This window comes from Eublepharis macularius, chromosome 12 (assembly GCF_028583425.1).
Source record: "Eublepharis macularius isolate TG4126 chromosome 12, MPM_Emac_v1.0, whole genome shotgun sequence".
NCBI classification, from domain to species: domain Eukaryota; kingdom Metazoa; phylum Chordata; class Lepidosauria; order Squamata; family Eublepharidae; genus Eublepharis; species Eublepharis macularius.
In genome coordinates, this window is record NC_072801.1 from 69,846,814 (window position 1) to 69,865,156 (window position 18,343).

An 18,343-nucleotide genomic window follows, 5' to 3' on the forward strand; every position below is an offset into this window, starting at 1 on the left:
TATCTCCTCTGTAATTAACAACAATTTTATGATTACTGCTTGTCAAAGCCCCTAAGGCATTTTAATAGACATTGGGGAAAAATAACAATTGTGGATTATATTAAAAACACAGCATTTGATATTCTATGATGGTGGTAGAGCTAGGGACACACAGGGCTCTTTCAATCTGATTGTTGATATATGAAATCATCTTAAAGAGATTACGCAATTCACATTGTTTTGAAATTGAATTATCCAATAGTAGTGCGAAAAGAGAGAAATCTTTATTGTGATGGATCTGTTGGAAGATGTTATCACTCGTGGTATTGGTTCTGGTGATTCTGCCTCAGTTAACACCCCAGGTTCATGATGTTAAAGGCTCCATCAGTGAACCCTTCTCAGATCTTTACAAATATTATCAAGAAGGAGATCTCATCATTGGGGGAATTAGTACTCATATCTATGCCTTTTCAGACAAGATGGATTTCAAGGAATTACCCAATGATATGGCATATCATATACCCTTGTAAGGAGTGGTTTTTTTTCCTCCCATATACCTGTTATCTGTGCATATTGCATAAACAGCTTACAAATCGTTAGGATTGCATGTAATTCTAGGAATGTAAAGATTAATTTTTAACTTCTCATTTAGTTTGCTACCCCATTTAAATCCCATGCTACTTTGGGGAAGAAAGGGAATCTGGTGATCTCATATGGAAGTAATATATTTCAGCTATGGACAAGTTGGTTTGTAATAGCAGACTTATTACTTGGCAAAATTAAAGTCCTTGTGTGCAGCTACGGATGGTCATGAATCTTAATAGATTGGATATAGCAGTTGAATCAGGTTGCACCTATCCCCACATTCTTAGATGACTTCTTAAATTGGACAGAAATCCTTTGTATTGCCAATTGGCAGTTCAAGGATGGTGTTTTGAGGTCACTGCTATTTAAATGTTTTTTCCACTTACCATGGAACATTTGGACTCTAATTACATTACAGAGCCTCACAGCACTGACTCTTTGATGAGATATTAAAAGATTAGAGAATGAGATAAAATACACAGAAAAAAAATCCAGGGACTGGGGAGAATTTTAAATGGGATGGAGGCGAGGGAATCTGAAGATCACTCAACCAAATCCATTGTACTAATACCCAAGACAATATTTCTACAAGAACTGAGTAATTAAGCATGAGGCTCAATAATATTACAACATTTTTTGCCTTGGTGCTCTGTGATTCTTGTCCTAGTGTACGGACTAAGTACTATCAACATATCTTGGCCATGGCATTTGCTGTGAATGAAATCAATGAAAACCTCCAGCTCTTACCAAATGTCACCTTGGGCCTCCATGTGCGTAACAACTACTTCAACAACAGAGAAACTTATCGTGCCACAATACAACTTCTCTCTACAAAGAACAGATTCCTCCCCAACTACAAGTGCGATTCCCAGAACAATCTGATCGGCGTCGTTGGAGGACTGGAAGCTGAGACTTCCTTCTACATAGCAACTCTGCTGGCCATCTACAAGATTCCACAGGTAGGTTGGGTATGCACAGTATAAAGGGAACCTAATAAAAAGATAGTCATTTCTAGAAAACAGCATACCTCATGTATTCATGGAAGACACAATCTTCAGAGGGTATTTGAAGGAAGCTCTTATTCCAAAGCTTACATTTTGAAAGCCTCGTTGGTCTCTAAGGTGCCACTGGACAAAAATCCTGCTGTTCTACTGCAGACCAACATGGCTACCCATCTAACTATTGACATGTAACAAAACACTGACAAAGAGCATACATTGGTACATATTCGTGTGATTATTTACAGATATTAGTTTGCAAGGGAATTATTTTAGATCTGGCTTCAAAGACTGGTTCACAAATGAATGATGATGAATCCGTTCAATTACTGTGATATATTCTGTCTAAATAAGCTATTCCAGACTACGGAAAGAACTTCCACATCACTTTTTGTATTTGTACTTGATTGAATGCTTCTCCAGGATGAATCGTTTCCTGAACATTAAAACAAAATGCATATTGGACATAAGAATAGAGTGAAACATCCAAAATTATTTACACAAAGTATAATTGGGGCAAAACTGTGATAGTTTTTTAAGGTGCCACTGGGCTCTTGTTTTATTTTGCTGCTACATATTAGGAACATTTACAGCATAACTTTCATAAGGAACGAAGCTCACTTCATCAGGTTTATCCATCTAGTTCTTCTTCATGCCTTTCACATTGGTGAAAAAGGAAATCATTTCCATTTCTTCTCCAGAAATGACCACAAAGCAAAGCATAGATTTGTCTTTGATTTTTACTAGTAATCAAACTGGATGATGTGCACTTCTCTGCAGATTACAGATCCACTCACACAGAGAGACCTATTTTGAAAACTTTTCAATTGCTTGTCTCTATTTCCCTTCCAATGTTTTTTTCTTTAGCTGAGCTATGGCTCTACTTCAGCCAGGAATGAAAAACTATCAGGTCTTTCTTTCTATCAGATGGTCCCAAATGAAGCCCAGCAATACAAAGGGATTTTCCACTTAATTCTGCACTTCAAGTGGACATGGATTGGCATCATTGCTGTGGATGATGAACGTGGAGAAAGATTTCAGAAAGCCATACTTCCCCCTTTTCACAGAATGGCATCTGTGTGGCCTTCATAGAAAAAATCCGCCAGGTCTCTAAACTTGAATATTATTTTGAAATGATGAAAGAGGGATTGAAAAATTTTGAAGTTGTGATGGAAAGCAAAGCCAATGCAGTTGTCCTTTATGGAGACACGGGATCTCTCTCTTATATGGGAGCATCAGTAAAATTTTCAGAGTTAGGATTCACACAAGCAATACCTAAAGGTAAAGTGTATATTATGACAATTCAGATGGATGTGGCATCATATTATTATCAAAGAAAGTGGGCCTTACAGCTACTTCATGGTGCTGTATCCTTCAGAGTTCACACAAAAGAACCCCCAGGGTTCCAGCAAATTCTTCAGAACAGAGACCCTCTTTGGACTAAACCAGATGACTTTGTCAGGGAATTCTGGGAACAAGCATTCCTATGTCATTTTCCAGATTCTCCTTTGGACAAGGGTTTTGATCAAGCATGCACTTGGGAGGAGAAGCTGGACAGCCTGGCTGGAGATGCCTTTGAAGTGAATATGACTGGCCACAGCTACAGAATCTACAATGCTGTCTATGCTGTGGTACATGCTCTGGATGCCATTTATTCATCCTCCTGTGGACATAGACGAATGATGGAGAGAAAGAAATGTAACCTCTTACGTCAACCATCATGGCAGGTAAAGATCTTCGGAAAAAGAAAACAATGTCTGGAAGAAGATGTAATCTGTAAAACATGCTGTCCCTCTAGAGACCATTTATTAATGAATCTTCTTCCTTGTTTGCTCTTCCATGCATCTAATAATGCCACAGTTTTTTCATGTTTCATCCTTGTTCCCCATTTGCCTCACTATTTACAATGACAATAAAAGTACAGTAAGGCATAACACGGGCAGGAATTGCTCACCTTGAATATGATGCTCAAATGACTTATGCACTTGTATACTTTTAGTTGCTGCTTTTTCAATATTTCTGCTGGATTTGAGGTAATGATCAATTAAGAGAGAGGTGACGGATGAAGGCTGAATGAAAGAGAAATGACCTTTTGGTCTGTGGATTGGGAACCTCTTTGAGTTTTGAAAGAGGTTAACCTTGCCAGAAAAATCTTTTCTTTCCTTCCATTCTTATATTAGACATTGTGTGGGCTTTTCCTCTGGTAAAAAAAGGTGGAGAACTCCAGTTTGTCACCCCAAATGGCCAAGCTGCAGATAATGGGAAATACATATACAAAAATCATATTAGGGGAAGGGAGGGCTGTGGGGAAGAAGGAAAATGAGTCAGAGTGAATTAAAAAGCTGGTTACATCCAACTGTATATCTGAATTACCCTCTCCAAAAATGTGTTTTTTAATCAGCTTTGGGAAACTGTCTCCAATGTGATTTCCGTCCATGCAGGAGCCTCAAAGTTCTGCACTGAGCCCAGTTCTCTGCCTGGCAAGGCTCCTTTCCTTCTTTCTCCTGGTGTTACCTCCATATCTTGGGGTGCCACCAACTGATCTTTAAGAGTATCTCCTGATGTGTGTGTGTGTTATGTGCCATCAAGTCGTCTCCGACATATGGCAACCCTATGAATGAAAGACCTCCAAAACATTCTATCTCTAACAGACCTACTCAGATCCTACAAACTGGAGGATGTGGCTTCTTTTATGGAGTCAAGCTACTTCATTTTAGGTCTTCCTCTTTTCCTGCTGCCTTCCACTTTTCCTAGCATTTTTGACTTTTCCAGAGAATCTTGTCTTCTCATGATGTGACCAAAGTGCGATAGCTTTAGTCTTGTCATTTTAGCTTCTAAGGAGAATTCCAGCTTGATTTGATCTAGTACCCACTTATTTGTCATTTTGACTGTCCATGGTATCTGCAAAACTCTCCTCCAGCACCACATTTCAAATGAATCATTTTTTTCCTGTCAGTTTTCTTTACTGTCCAACTTTCACATCCATACATGGCAATGGGGAATACCATACTTTGGATTATCTTGATCTTGGTTCCCGGAGAGACATTTTTATCTTTAAGGATCTTATCTAGCTCCCTGAAAGCTGCCCTTCCAAGTCTCAATCTTCTTCTGATTTCTTCATTGCCAAGGAATTGAAAATCTTGAACAACTTCAATTTCCTCATTGTCAACTTTAAAACTGTGTAGTCATTAGTTTTGTCTTCTTGATGTTCAGTTGTAATCCTGTTTTGGCGCTTTCCCCTTTAACCTTCATCGGTAGTCGTTTTAAGTCTTCACTATTTTCTGCCAGTTAATGTGTCATCTGCATATCTCAAATTGTTAATATTTCTCCCGCCAATTTACTCCAGTTCTTTTACAGTGCAATCCTAAAAAGAGTTACACTAGTCTAAGCCAATTGAAATCAATGGCCTTAGACTGGAGTAACTGTTTAAGATTGCATTGTTAGTTGTGTTGATGCTTAAAGGCTCTGCCTTGTTTTTGCACTTCCTGCTTTATCAATCAATCAATCAATCAATCAATCAATCAATCAATCAATCAATCAATCAATCAATCAATCAATCAATCAATCAATCAATCAATCAATCAATCAATCAATCAATCAATCAATCAATCAATCAATCAATCAATCAATCATTAGATTAGATTAGATTAGATTAGATTAGATTAGATTAGATTAGATTAGATTAGATTTTTAGTCCACCCTCTCCACCAGCCGGGCTCAGTGTGGAATACAACATTTCCATTTCATACAATACATTTTAAACACTTAACGTTACATAAATAAAACATTAAAACCTTACATAAATAGAATATTCTCCTCAAATGGTAACTATAAAATGACAATAACATGCTGTGCTTCAACCTGGCCCACGTACAGGATGTTGGATAGATCTTTAATGTGGCGGCGGGTCCCAGCCTAGCCTCCACCATATGCCTGGCAGAACATCTCTGTCTTACAGGTCCACCAGAAAGATAACAAATCCTTCGGGGCCCTGGTGTCATCAGACAGAAAATCCCACCAGCCAGGGACCAGCAAAAGTTGTTTATCTGTTGAATGAAGTATCCTCTGGGGTACATACAGGGATGTATTTAGGTGTACGTACAGGGGTACATACAGGGATTTACTTAGATTAGCTAACATATGGATAAACCAATGCTTTTGCATTCCATGAGGATGAAGGGATCTATCACAGCATCCTCCCCTTCCTCCTCCTTGACAAGTATGACTTACTAGGGCTGATGTGGAAAGATCAGTCTGCCATGATGGAGATCAATCTACCAATATTTGAAATGTTAAGAAATTTAGTAAAGAAATGAGAACAAACATAATTTTGAAATCACAATGGAATGAGCGAAGATCAAAAGAAGCTATTCAAATGCAGCCCTCTAACACTGTACATATCTTATAAGATAGAAGGACAGGCCATTTTGTTCTGGGAGGTAGTGCTGGAATATGAGTCATAACCACCCAGATTTTCCCTTGCACACTTGTTGTAAAATGCTTTTTGTAGCAAATGAGCCTGGGCAGAGTGAAGATCCAATTATTGTCAACTTTGATGTAAATTCTGGGCTGTAAGACATTTCTCCATAATCATTAGTCTTGTAAGAAAAAGAGAATCCAGTTATGGTCTTTCTTTCTGTGGGACTTGTTTTCTGAACGTCTGGGTACTGAATTTGTTACTTGGAGGTTGCACTTTACCATGCCTCTCAGCTAAATCTGGAACTTCTCTCTAGTTCAAGATTTCTTCCTCTTTGGGGGGGGGGGGAACAGTGTTGAGAGGGCACCATTCCTATGAATTTCCTCCCACTTTGGTGGGCAATAAAAAGCTACTGCTGGGAACTGCATTCCCTGATGAAATCAATACATACAAAAAAGAAGCATGCAGTTAAAAACAAAGATATCAGGCACATGCCATTTAATAGTTCTCTTTTTAAAATATTCTGTTAAGAAACAATTATGAAGATGCCTTTTGCTTCCCAATGAACAAGTAACCTCCATTTGCACTTCTTTTTTCAATATAGCTTCAACGCTTCCTGAGAACAGTCGCATTTAATAACAGTGCTGGGGACAAGGTTTCATTTGATACCAATGGCCAAGTAGTAATGGGTTATGATATTATAAACTGGATTATTTCCCAAAATCAATCTATTTTAAAAGTGAAAATTGGAGAGTTTAATCCAGAAGCTCCTGCAGACCAAGGGCTTACTCTTAGTGAAGATGGCATCACATGGAACAGTTGGTTTAACCAGGTAGGACCCATCTACATGATCTGGGAAAGCTTCCTTTATAGAAAAACATCTTATGCCAATATGCTCTGTTGAGTCCCATTGTTTTTTTAAGAAGAGCAATGCTGAAAATTTGAAACCACAGAACAGAAGAAATAGGCACCGTGGGCTAATTTAGAGTAGGTAGGGACAGGGTTAAGATTACCATCCTCTTTTTCCACCTCTACTCACCAAATGTCCTCTTGACCAAAGGTTATGCTGGAGATTATGAGATCTTTCTCTTGGGTCTGTATTAAGAATTGAGTGAGATAGAGTAGAAACGGTAGCTAGAGCCAAAATGAAATATCTGAGATTTTTTTTTTTTTTTAATGAGGATTCTGCTCACCATATGTGAACAAACTGTGATCTCAACTAAGGGCCAAGCTACAAGTGACAAATGACACAGGTTGGCAAGTTTTGATGGGAAATGTAGGCCTCCTGGTCTTGCAGCTTGGCTCTCCAACTGCTGTCCAATGGACTTTTCAACTGTAACTTGTCCAACATTCTGCCAAGCTGCCTACATTTCCCATCAAAACTTGAGGGAAGCTGACAAGTGTCCAACCTGTGTCATTCGTTACTTGTAGTTTGGCCCTGAGCTGTTTCTCTGACACGATCCTTTTCGCTGTGCCTTTTTTCTTTTCAAAAAAGGGAAGAATATTAAAATATGTCAACCAGGCTATCAATTGACAGCATATAAATACATACATACATGCACAGCAATTTTATTTCATATAGTTTGAGTTATGATATGCATTTGGACAAAGTTCTCATGGTATTGTCAAAGGCTTTCACAGCCGGAGAACGATGGTTGTTCTAGATTTTCCGGGCTGTATAGCCATGGTCTTGGCATTGTAGTTCCTGATGTTTCGCCAGCAGCTGTGGTGAAATGTCAGAAACTACAATGCCATGACTACAGCTATACAGCCTGGAAAATCCACAACAACCAAAGTTTTCATGGGATTGCAGCTGAGCTCCAGAAAATAGAGATCAGTTGCCATGGAGGAAATGGCAGCATTGGAGGGCAGACTGTATGGCATCACATGCCCTTTGAGTTCTTTTCCCTCAATCCTCTCTCCCTAGGCACCACCTTCAAATCACCCGGCCTTTTGAAAGCCAGAATTGACAGCCCTCATCTACCCAGAGTGAGCCAGTTTGGTGTAGTGGGTAAGAGTGGCAGGACTCTAATCTGGAGAACCGGGTTTCATTCCCCATTCCTCCACTTGATGCCGGCTGGGTGAATTTGGGTTAATCAGAGCTCTCTTAGAGCTCTCTCAGCCCCACCCACCTCACAGGGTGATTTCATGAGGATAACAACAACACACTTTGTAAACCACTCTGAATGTGGCATTAAGTTGTCCTGAAGAGCTGTATATAAATTGAATGTTGTGTTATAAATCAAAGATGTATCATTTCCATAGGCTAAAACAGCTGGGTGGAAGGAAGAATGATGCACTCTGTGGTGAATGAATCAAAGGCACATGAGAAGTACTAGACTTGGGCTATCGACCGTGAATAATTTGGAGGAAAAAACAGAATGTCAGTTTAGATATTTACCAATTGATTGATTCAGACATTTACCAACTGATAGTTTCCCTCTCTCATTTATATGTTAGACACAGCCACTTTCTGTCTGCAGTGAAAGTTGCCACCTGGGTCACAGGAAGAAAATGAAGGAAGGGGAGCCATTCTGCTGCTATGACTGTATTCCGTGTCCAGAAGGGAAGATTTCTAATAAGCAAGGTAAGAGATTTGTAGTGTAATCCTTAGCCAGATCACACCTTTCTAAGCTCATAAGTGAGGTAATGATGTGCAGTGGTTAGAGTGTTGGAGTAGGATTTTGGAGATCCAGGTTTGAATCCTTACTCTGCCACAGAATATTGCTTGGGTGACCTTGGGCAAGTCATGCTCACAGCCAAACCTACCTAAGTAGATGTTTATGGAGATAAAATGGAAGAGAGAAGAGCTATCTAAGCTCTTTTAGGTCCACATTAGGAGAGAAAGATTGGTTTTAAATGAACACAAACACCATATAAATACATACGTAGATGCACAACAATTTTATTTCATATGGTTTGAGTTATCATGATATACGTTTGGACAAATTTATTTATTTATATTCCAACCTCCCCAGAAATTGGCTCTGGGTGACAAAGAAAAAAGAATACATCATATATTATACATTAAAACCATATACATATATCTAAAAAGCAATATAGAAAACAGTAGAAAAAATAGAAAAGAGTTGTACCGTAAACCATACAGACTACAATATATATCTAAAAAACATGGGTAGAGGTTTAACATGGGACCTGAGCAGCCACTACCAGAGCATAAGACATGGCAAACAGAAAATTAACAATTTGCTCACTATCAACCAAATGCCTGATGGAGTATCTCCATATTGCAAGTTGGTTACATAAATGTCCCCACATATCAATATCAATTTTAAAGATGCTGAGAAAAGGAAATAAAATCTGATGTATTGTCGAATGCTTTCAAGGCTGGAGAAAGATGGTTGTTGTGAATTTTCTGGGCTGTATATCCATGGTCTTGGCATTGTAGTTCCTGATGTTTCGCCAGCAGCTGTGACTGGCATCTTCAGAGGTGTAGCACCAAAAGACAGAGCACTCTCAGTCACAGCTACTGGTGAAATGTCAGGAACTACAATGCCAAGACCACGGCTATACAGCCCAGAAAATCCACAACAACCATCGAAAGAAAATCTGTTACCAGGGACAGTGATCTAACAACCATGCAAAGTTCTTAGAAGAGGAGGAAATCATACATGTTTTGCTAGTTGATATAAGTGATCATAGACAATCTTAGTATTATTTAATGAGATGTTTATAACCCAATTTTTCTCCTAGATGGATACCAAAAGAGGTTTACAATATCATTGTCCAATTCACTCTTTTATCCTCACAGCCAATGTGTGCATTGATTCAGTGAGACAGTGACTGGCCCAAGGTTGCCTAGTGACTTTCCAAGGTAAATTGGGCCTCAGAGATCTTAGTCCTCAGCTATACCCACAAAATAACACTGCCTTTCTAGAAGCAGCCACAAGGTGGATGTATACAAGGGTGACACAGAGGAAACAGAATCTGCCCCCTCTTACAAGTTGAGTCCCAAGAAAATAGGACTCCTATCAGGATTATTGATGGTTTTCAGTGAGTCAAACCCTGTACCACATTACAATAATTTTTGTAGTGTAGGACACTGGTGAGAAGTACATCTCTGCTCTACTTGATGAAATTGAGGCAGTTGTTAACTCGCAGTTTAGCATCCCACGGTCGTACATCTAAAAATCTGAGATTAAGGCACTTAAAAAAAACAGAATCCAACAATCTCTGCAACAGAAGTGAAGTATTTCAACAGGAGAGTAAAACAAAGCAATCTTCTGCCTAGCACTCAGAAACTCATGTAAGTGAGGATGGTTGTGAAGTAGAGATGGGCATGAACCGAAATATGAACCAAAGTTCATGATGAACCGGGCTGGTTTATGGTTCGTGAACTGGCAGTTCGTCACAGCCCATGTCTCACAAACCACCACGAACTTTAGGCTAGTTCGTTTGGTTCATTTTTTTAATTCATCACTGCAGACAGCCTGGTGCTGATCAGTTTCCTAGGCAACAGGGGATGGATTCCTGCAGGCCTCCTGCTGACCCGGAAGTAACAATTTGCTGACTTGGAAGTGACATGTTCATGAACCAAATGAACCTGTTTACAAACTGGGGCAGGTTCGTGAAAGTTCGTGGTTCATGAAATGGGTGCTCATCTCTATTATGGAGCGAAACAGATGCTGTGATCCCCACCAAAGGATCTTCTCAAAGCAGGAAATATAGGAGCAGTTGAGGAATATAGGAAACACTAAAACTGGCCTTCCTTCTTTTCACTTTTCTCTCTTTTACAGACATGGATGACTGCATCACTTGCAGAGAAGATCGCTATGCAAACAAGGGACAAGACCAATGCATTCCCAAAGACACCACTTTCTTGTCTTATGATGAGCCATTGGGAATCACTTTTGTTACTTTTGTGCTTTTTATGTCTCTCACCACTGTTTGGGTGCTTGGAGTCTTTATCAAGCACCACAGCACTCCCATAGTCAGAGCCAACAACAGGGACCTCACTTACAGTCTCCTTATCTGTCTCCTCCTTTGCTTCCTTTCTGCTTTGCTATTCATTGGGCAGCCAGCACGTGTGTCCTGTCTCCTCCAACAAAGCATTTTTGGCATGGTCTTCTCAGCTGCCATTTCTTGCGTGCTGGCAAAAACAATCACGGTGGTTCTGGCTTTCTTAAGCATCCAGCCCGGAAGCAGCATGAGAAAGTGGGTGGGGAAAAGAGTGGGCAATGCTATTGTGATTTCCTGCTCCCTTTTCCAGGCAGCCATTTGTTGTGTGTGGCTGGCAACTTCTCCCCCATTTCCAGATGCCAACATGCACACACAGACTGAAACTATTGTCCTGGAATGCAATGTGGGGTCTGTCACTATGTTCTACTGTGTCCTGAGCTACATGGGCTTCCTGGCCCTTGTTAGCTTTGTGGTGGCTTTCCTTGCCAGGAAGTTACCTGACAGTTTCAATGAAGCCAAATTCATCACTTTCAGTCTATTGGTCTTTTGCAGTGTCTGGGTGTCCTTTGTTCCAACATACCTGAGCACCAAGGGAAAATTCATGGTGGCCGTGGAGATCTTCTCCATCTTAGCTTCCAGTATTGGGCTGCTGGGTTGCATCTTTGTCCCTAAATGTTACATTATTATTCTGAGGCCTGAGCTGAACAACAGGGACCAGTTGATAAGAAGAAAAGGGCAATAATGTAAACAACTGTGGTAACAGTTGTAATCTGTAATAAAGGATCCATCTTTATGCCCATCATTCCAACTTTCTGTGGTACCCCTACATTATGCAAAGAAAAGGGAATTGGTAACTAGGGACGTTTTCACATTGCTTACTGGCCATGGAACATCGCACCAAGCTCCCAGAATGACAGTGTCTTCCTGGTATGATTTCATGTGAGAACAGGAGTTATGACGAGAAATCACGCCAGCAAGATGCTGTCGTTCTGGGAGCTTGGTGTGATGTTCTTTGGCCAATAAGCAGTGTGAAAACAGCAGAGGTCCAGCATAGTTTAGGTGGGTCGCTGTATTGGTCTGCAGCAGAGCAGCAGGATTTGAGTCCAGGGGGACCTCAGAGGCCAACAAGAGATTCAGAGTGTAAGCTTTCAAGAGTTAGAGTCACAAACCTCAGACATACTGTCTGAAGAAGGGAGGTCTGATTCTTCAGAGATTATACTTGGAAAATCTTTTTCTCTAAGGTGCCACAGGACTCAAATCCTGTACCTCAAGGATGACTGTGTGAGTTGCACTACCAAACATGAAGAGAATAAGAAAATCCTGGCCCATGGAATCCTCAGATAATGCCACATCCAGGAGATTGCATCCAGGAGGTTGGCATCCATAGGCAGAGGATGCTCTCTGTGTGGCAGGCAAGGGGTAACAAAAGAGCTGCTTAACCCCCTTAGGCTGATTATTGCAACCCTAGTCAGAATGAAGAAACAAACAACAAACTTGGATGTAATGGCTACTTTATTAAATTAACATCAACCAAGAACATTAACCAATAACTGCAGCAAGGGCCTTCTGGCGGTACAGGTCAAGTCCTGGGCCTCCACCTTGACCTGGCTGGGCAAGCCCCTCTGCCCTGGGTGCAAGCCATCCTTGTGGTCCCCCGCCCATCAAGCTCCTAAAGCCTCAGCTGTACAGCAGTGAGGGAAGGACTTGCACATGAGGTTCCCCCAGGCAGTCTGCCTATGCAGCTGGCAGCCATCACAAGCAATACCAGCTGCTCCTGGCAGACCCATCTTCCCCACCATTGGGGAAGTGCCAGTGGTGCTCACTGGCCTGCTTCCTATCCCCAAATCAACAGACACCACCCTATACCAATTACCTCAACTGCCATAAGTGGTGCAAGGTAGGCAATCTCCCCTCCCCTTTGCCAATTTGGGGGAAGCAGGGATTCCTACCTGGCTCTGGTAACAGCAGCCAGCGAATCCTGCACCAGTACAAGGTGAGGAGGGTGGGCCGAGATCTTGAAAGCAACTGTGGCCGGGCAGGTGGAGCTGCCTAATCAGGCTGCTGGCTTCGCCCCCCCCCAGCCAAGTCCCAGATGGCTTGGAACTGTGCTGCTTCCTCCTCCTCCTTTCAGGGAGGCAAAGCACAGCCCCCAGCTCAAGCAGCCAATGCTGCCAGCCGGGAGGGCCATATTCACCTATATGATGTATGGCAATAATATCATCCATGTCTCATAACACATTTGAAAAGGGGGCTCCCACAAAACTCTACCCCAGCCAAAAAGGAGAGAATTGGCTTCCCTGAGAGGCTCCTCAGATACTTTTCTGCGTGCATCACAAATTACCATGCTACTGGTGTTCTGCATTTTTTTACAACTGTGGCAGGAACAGGATAATAGGAGACTTATTCGCCTGGGATCTGTTTTCTACTGTTTTGCCCCCCCCCCCCAAATTAGGAACTGAATGTGGACCAGAAGTGGATCATGATCCTTTCTGGAGGCACTATGCAGGATTAAGATAAATCACAACTACTTCTATCCCAACCATGTCCACACAATATGATTGCTTCTTTTCGTAGGATGTTTTTTTTCTTGCTCATTGTCACAAAACTACCTGTGTCCAGCTGACCCATTAAAGAGAAAAGATTTGCTGAATTTTAACACATACATTTTTCTCAGCTGTTTGACAGAAAACTTGGTAAAGTGTGATTATCTCCTCTATAATTATCAATCACTTTATGATTACTGCATGTCAAAGTCCATAAGGCCTTTCAGTGGTTATTAGGAAAAAAATAGTTAATTGTGGATTATGCTAGAAATGTAGCTGCTGATTTTGGAAGATAGAGCTAGGGACAGACAGGGTTTTTTCATTCTGATCTATGTTATGAGAAATCATGTTAAGAAGATCATGCAAGTCAGATTGTGTTAAAAATGAATGACTCCAACATTAATGTGAGAAGACAGAAATCTTCAATTTGATGGACCTGTTGCAGGATGCTATCCCTTGTTGTGCTGATTCTGGCGATGCTGCCTCAATTCATAACCAAGGTTCATGATGTTAAAGGCTCCATCAGCGAACCCTGCTTAAATCCTTACAAATATTATCAAGAAGGAGATCTCATCATTGGGGGAATTAGTACTCATATTTTCACCACTTCAAACAACTTGAATTTCATGGAACTACCCATACAAATGACATATGACGAACCCTTGTAAGGAGGGTTTTTTCTTCCTATTGCCTTTGTGATAATTGCGGACAAGTTGTTCTGATTGCATTGAATACTAGGAGAGTAAAATTATTATTTAACTTTTCTTTTAATTTGCCACCCCATATCCATTCCATGCTTCTTTGTGGAAGAGAGGGAATCTGTTTATTGTCCATGGTGACCTCATATCTGAAGAGTCTTTAGCTATGGAACAAGATGTTTTGTAATGGCAAACTTATTACTTAGCAAAATAGAATCATTGTGTGTAGCTTGGGGCAGTCATGAATCTTAATATATCAGATATAGCACTTGAATCAGGTTGTACCCATCCTCATGTTCCTACATGGTTCATTGGATAAAAACTCTTGGTTCAAGGTTGGTGTTTTAAAGCAACAATTATTTCAATGCTATTTCAAGTTTCCATGGAATGTTTGGACTCTAATTAAATTTCACAGTGTCTCAGCACTGATTTTAGTGCAATATTAAAGATTAGAGAGTCAGCTAAAATATACAGACACTATCTCGGGGACTGGGGGGTGAAGGGTGTCAAATTTTAAATGGGATGCATGTGATGGATCTGATTATTGTTTGACCCTGTCCATTGTACTGATACCAAAGATCATATATTCAGTACTGTCCGGCGATGCCGGCCTTTTGTCCACCCTCACCACCAGCCCTGCAGCAGCAGGCACCCCCTTTAGGCCCTGCACTACAGCCTCCGGCAGTACCTCAGTTGCAGGAGCCCCTCCAGGCCTCCAGGCCTCTCCCACCCTTAGGCCAGTTGCAGCCGACGCCCAGGCACAACTCTGGGGAACAGCCTGCAGCCACTCAGCAGACTCACCTGTCTCCTGCAGTTGCCCAGATGGCTCCACTTCATCCAGGCTCACAGGAGGTTGCCATCAGCACAAGGCAGGCAGGCGCAGGCCCCAAAATGCCAAGGGAGCCACTGGGGAAGGTTCAGAAGCAGCAGGGGTGAGCCAGGCAGAGAGCAGACCAAATGCCACACCCCAGGTGGGGATGGAGTGGGTGGGGCCAGGAGACTACAGAGTCTACTCAGCCCTCCTATCAGATAGGCTGGGAGCAGGGCCAGTCAGGGAGATAGGGTGACGATTGGGGCCAGAGCCAGAGAGGTGGGGCAAGGGGAGGCCTTTAAATTTAGGTTCCTGTGAAGGCCGAGGAGGATTTTGCAGGGAGAGACAGCTGGAGCGTGCTGCCACTCCCAGGGCAGGAGAAGGAACAAGGTGGTGCAACCCCCTTCCCTGCCCATCTGAGGCCAGAGGACACCTGCCTGGAGAGCTGGGCCGATTTCAGATGACTAACCTTAAGTCGCTTCATGCCGCCCTCTTCCGGATCGCGACGGGGAAAATGCGAAATATCGCGTTTCCTCGCGCGAGTTTTGCGCGTCGTCGCGCAAAACTCGCACGAGGAAACGCGATATTTCGCATTTTCCCCGTCGCGATCCGGAAGAGGGCGGCATGAAGCGATTTAAGGTTAGTCATCTGGAATCGGCCCTGGTAGGATGGCAGGCCATCAGGAGAGGGCGCCAGTGAGGGAGGATCCTCACAAGTACAAATTGAGTAATTAAACACAATAATGCATCATGCTCTGTGATTCTTGTTCTAGTGTATTGAGACTGAAGGCCAAGCTACACATGACGAATGACACTTGAACGGCAAGTGGATTGAGTGGAGGGCAAGTGAACAGGGAGAAATACACTTGCCGTTCAAGTGTCATTCGTCATGTGTAGCTTGGCCCTAAGAATTATCAACATATCTTGATCATGGCATTTGCTGTGAATGAAATCAATGAGAATCCCTGGCTCTTACCAAATGTCACCTTAGGCTTCCATGTCCATAACAGCTACCTCACTGCCAAAGATACCTATCATGCCACAATACAACTTCTCTCTACAAAGAACAGATTTCTCCCCAACTACAAGTGTGACTCACAGAACAATCTGATCGGAGTCGTTGGAGGACTGGAGGCTAAAACTTCCTTCTGCATTGCAACTCTGTTAGCTGCCTATAAGATTCCACAGGTAGCTCAGGTTTGCCGATTATCATCATCATCATCATCATCATCATCATCATCATCATCATCATCATCATCATCATCATCATCATCATCATCACCTGATAAGCTCCTTTTTGTGTAATGGGATCTTTATATTTTTGTGTTCTTTCTTATATAAAGGTCCCAATTCAAAAAAGGTATGCTGCTGAGTATCAAGAGAACCTAAGAAAGAAGTTCTTATTTTTAGAAGGATGATAGAAGCGAACACAAACATGTCTTATAAAATATCCATACCTTAATGGCATATCTCTTTCCTATCAATGTGTCACAGCAGAATTCAATGATGTTAAAATGCCAAGCATCTCCAAAGTCTCTATCTGTTATTTAATTTTATTTACGTATATTTATATTTGGACTTTCCTTTAAAAAGTTTGCCAAGGCACTTCATAACAACATAAAATATAACAACAGAATATGAAATACAATTAAAACATAGTAAGGGAGTTTCAAAATCTGGGAGAGACATTGGTAGCCAAGCAGATGGACCTCAGAGAGTTTCCTGTAGCAGAGCTTCCTTGAAGGACAGGTTATTTTGGATCCATACAGTTCAGGGCTTTAGATGATTAATACTAGACTATAAATAAACTGGGACTCATTAACATTCTGAACAATGTGCACTTTTGAGACCTCTCCAAATACATCCCCCAAAGATGCAATAGTCCAGTGTAGAAGTTACTAAGCCATATGTGACTGTGATCAGGTATATCTTCCCAGATATGGCCAGATGTAACAGAACACTGGTAAAGAGCCCCCATGGTTACAACTGTATGCTTATTTATAGATCTTACTATGTAATTCCATTATTTTAGATCCAGTTTCAAGGTCTAGTTCATAAATAAATGATGATGAGTCTCTTCAATTATTGTGATGCACTCTGAAGGACCTATTCCAGACCACATCACATTTTGTACACTTACTCAATCGAATGTTTCTCCATATAAAAAGAAGGAAAAAATGATGAACATAAAAATTAACATATTGAACAGAAGAATAGCATGAAACTTTAAAGAAAGAGCTATTGGTGATAAACACACACATGTGGCCTAAAGGAATAGTTAGGACCTTTCCATTCAAATTAAGCCACTTGTATTTGTCCAGAATGGTAGCTGTGATAGTTTTCCAAAGGTTCCACAGGGCTCCTGTTTTCTTTTGCCTTTATAGGCCAGCAACCCAGGATTTTTTTTCTGCCAATATAGTGTGGAACATTATATTGGCACCCCTTTTGGCCACTGGGGTTTGAGCAGTCTGTGTAGGGGTATCAGCACTTTTTTTTAAAACAAAATCCTCTATATTTTCACATCTACAGTCAAAACCCTCAGATTTCCTTTGAGAAGGATGTGGGATGCCAAAGGAGGGCAGGTCAGAGCTAGCTCCCTTTCCCTGTTCCCCATCATGATTGGCTTGACCATGCTGGGATGCATTTATGCTAAATCTTCTCCAGGATTCTTGGCTCAGGAGTCAGGAAGGAACTTGGAACAGGAAGTTAAGCCAACCACAGACATTGTTGTTTTCCATTACAAATTGCATGGAGGGAAGAGGCTTCTGCCTATAGCATGAGCCGCATCATATAGAGTAAATAGAGATAACGATAACAAATTAAGGGGTTGTAGTGCTGTTGGAAGTCAAAAAGGGAAAAGGGGGAGGGGGAATCAACATGGCTGATGGCCCAGCCCCTGATCTCCAGACAAAGGGGAGTTTAGATTGCCCTCCGCGCCGCTCGGCAGCACAGAGGGCAATCTAAACTCCCCTCTGTCTGGAGATCAGGGGGCGGGGCCACCAGCCATGTGACCATTTTCTCTGAGGGCAACCCACTGAGTTCCACCACCTCTTTTCCCAGAAAAAAGCCCTGAACAAAACCATGGGAGTTTAATAGCTTCCCTGCCCTTTGAAGGCCTGTATGATTCAGTGATTGTTGTGAGGGTAAAATGGCAGAGACAACAAGGATGTAAGCCTCTTGGTGCCTCAGTTGGCAAGAAAGGCAGCAGAGACTGAGAGGATGGAAAATAGCTCCTTCTTTACAAAACATGCTTCCAGAACTTACTGCTACAGGGACTCTCTTCAGTAGTCTCAGTCTCTGCCCCTCTTTCCTTTCCACTCCGCACCTGATTGTCACCTGGGATCACCCAGTGCTTCCTTTATTTTTTTTTATTATTGTGGAAAAGTTAAAAGA

The 18,343-nt window shown here is 41.7% G+C and overlaps 1 protein-coding gene across 1 annotated transcript; it reads left to right on the forward strand.

The window, feature by feature from the left end:
• Window positions 1-1,265: 1,265 nt before the first annotated feature.
• LOC129339716 (vomeronasal type-2 receptor 26-like) lies at window positions 1,266-11,641 on the forward strand. Its single transcript, XM_054994297.1, has 3 exons — window positions 1,266-1,523; window positions 8,440-8,566; window positions 10,737-11,641. Exons 1-3 carry the CDS (start codon window positions 1,266-1,268, stop codon window positions 11,639-11,641), a joined length of 1,290 nt encoding a protein of 429 aa, XP_054850272.1.
• The last annotated feature ends 6,702 nt before the right edge of the window (window positions 11,642-18,343 follow it).

Bases quoted from the DNA above. Each gene is read 5' to 3' on its own strand.
- LOC129339716 (XM_054994297.1), top strand. From the start codon at position 1,266: ATGGCATTTGCTGTGAATGAAATCAATGAAAACCTCCAGCTCTTACCA. The intron at 1,524-8,439 runs GTAGGTTGGGTA...TTTATATGTTAG, and splicing joins CCATCTACAAGATTCCACAG to ACACAGCCACTTTCTGTCTG. The intron at 8,567-10,736 runs GTAAGAGATTTG...TCTCTTTTACAG, and splicing joins GAAGATTTCTAATAAGCAAG to ACATGGATGACTGCATCACT.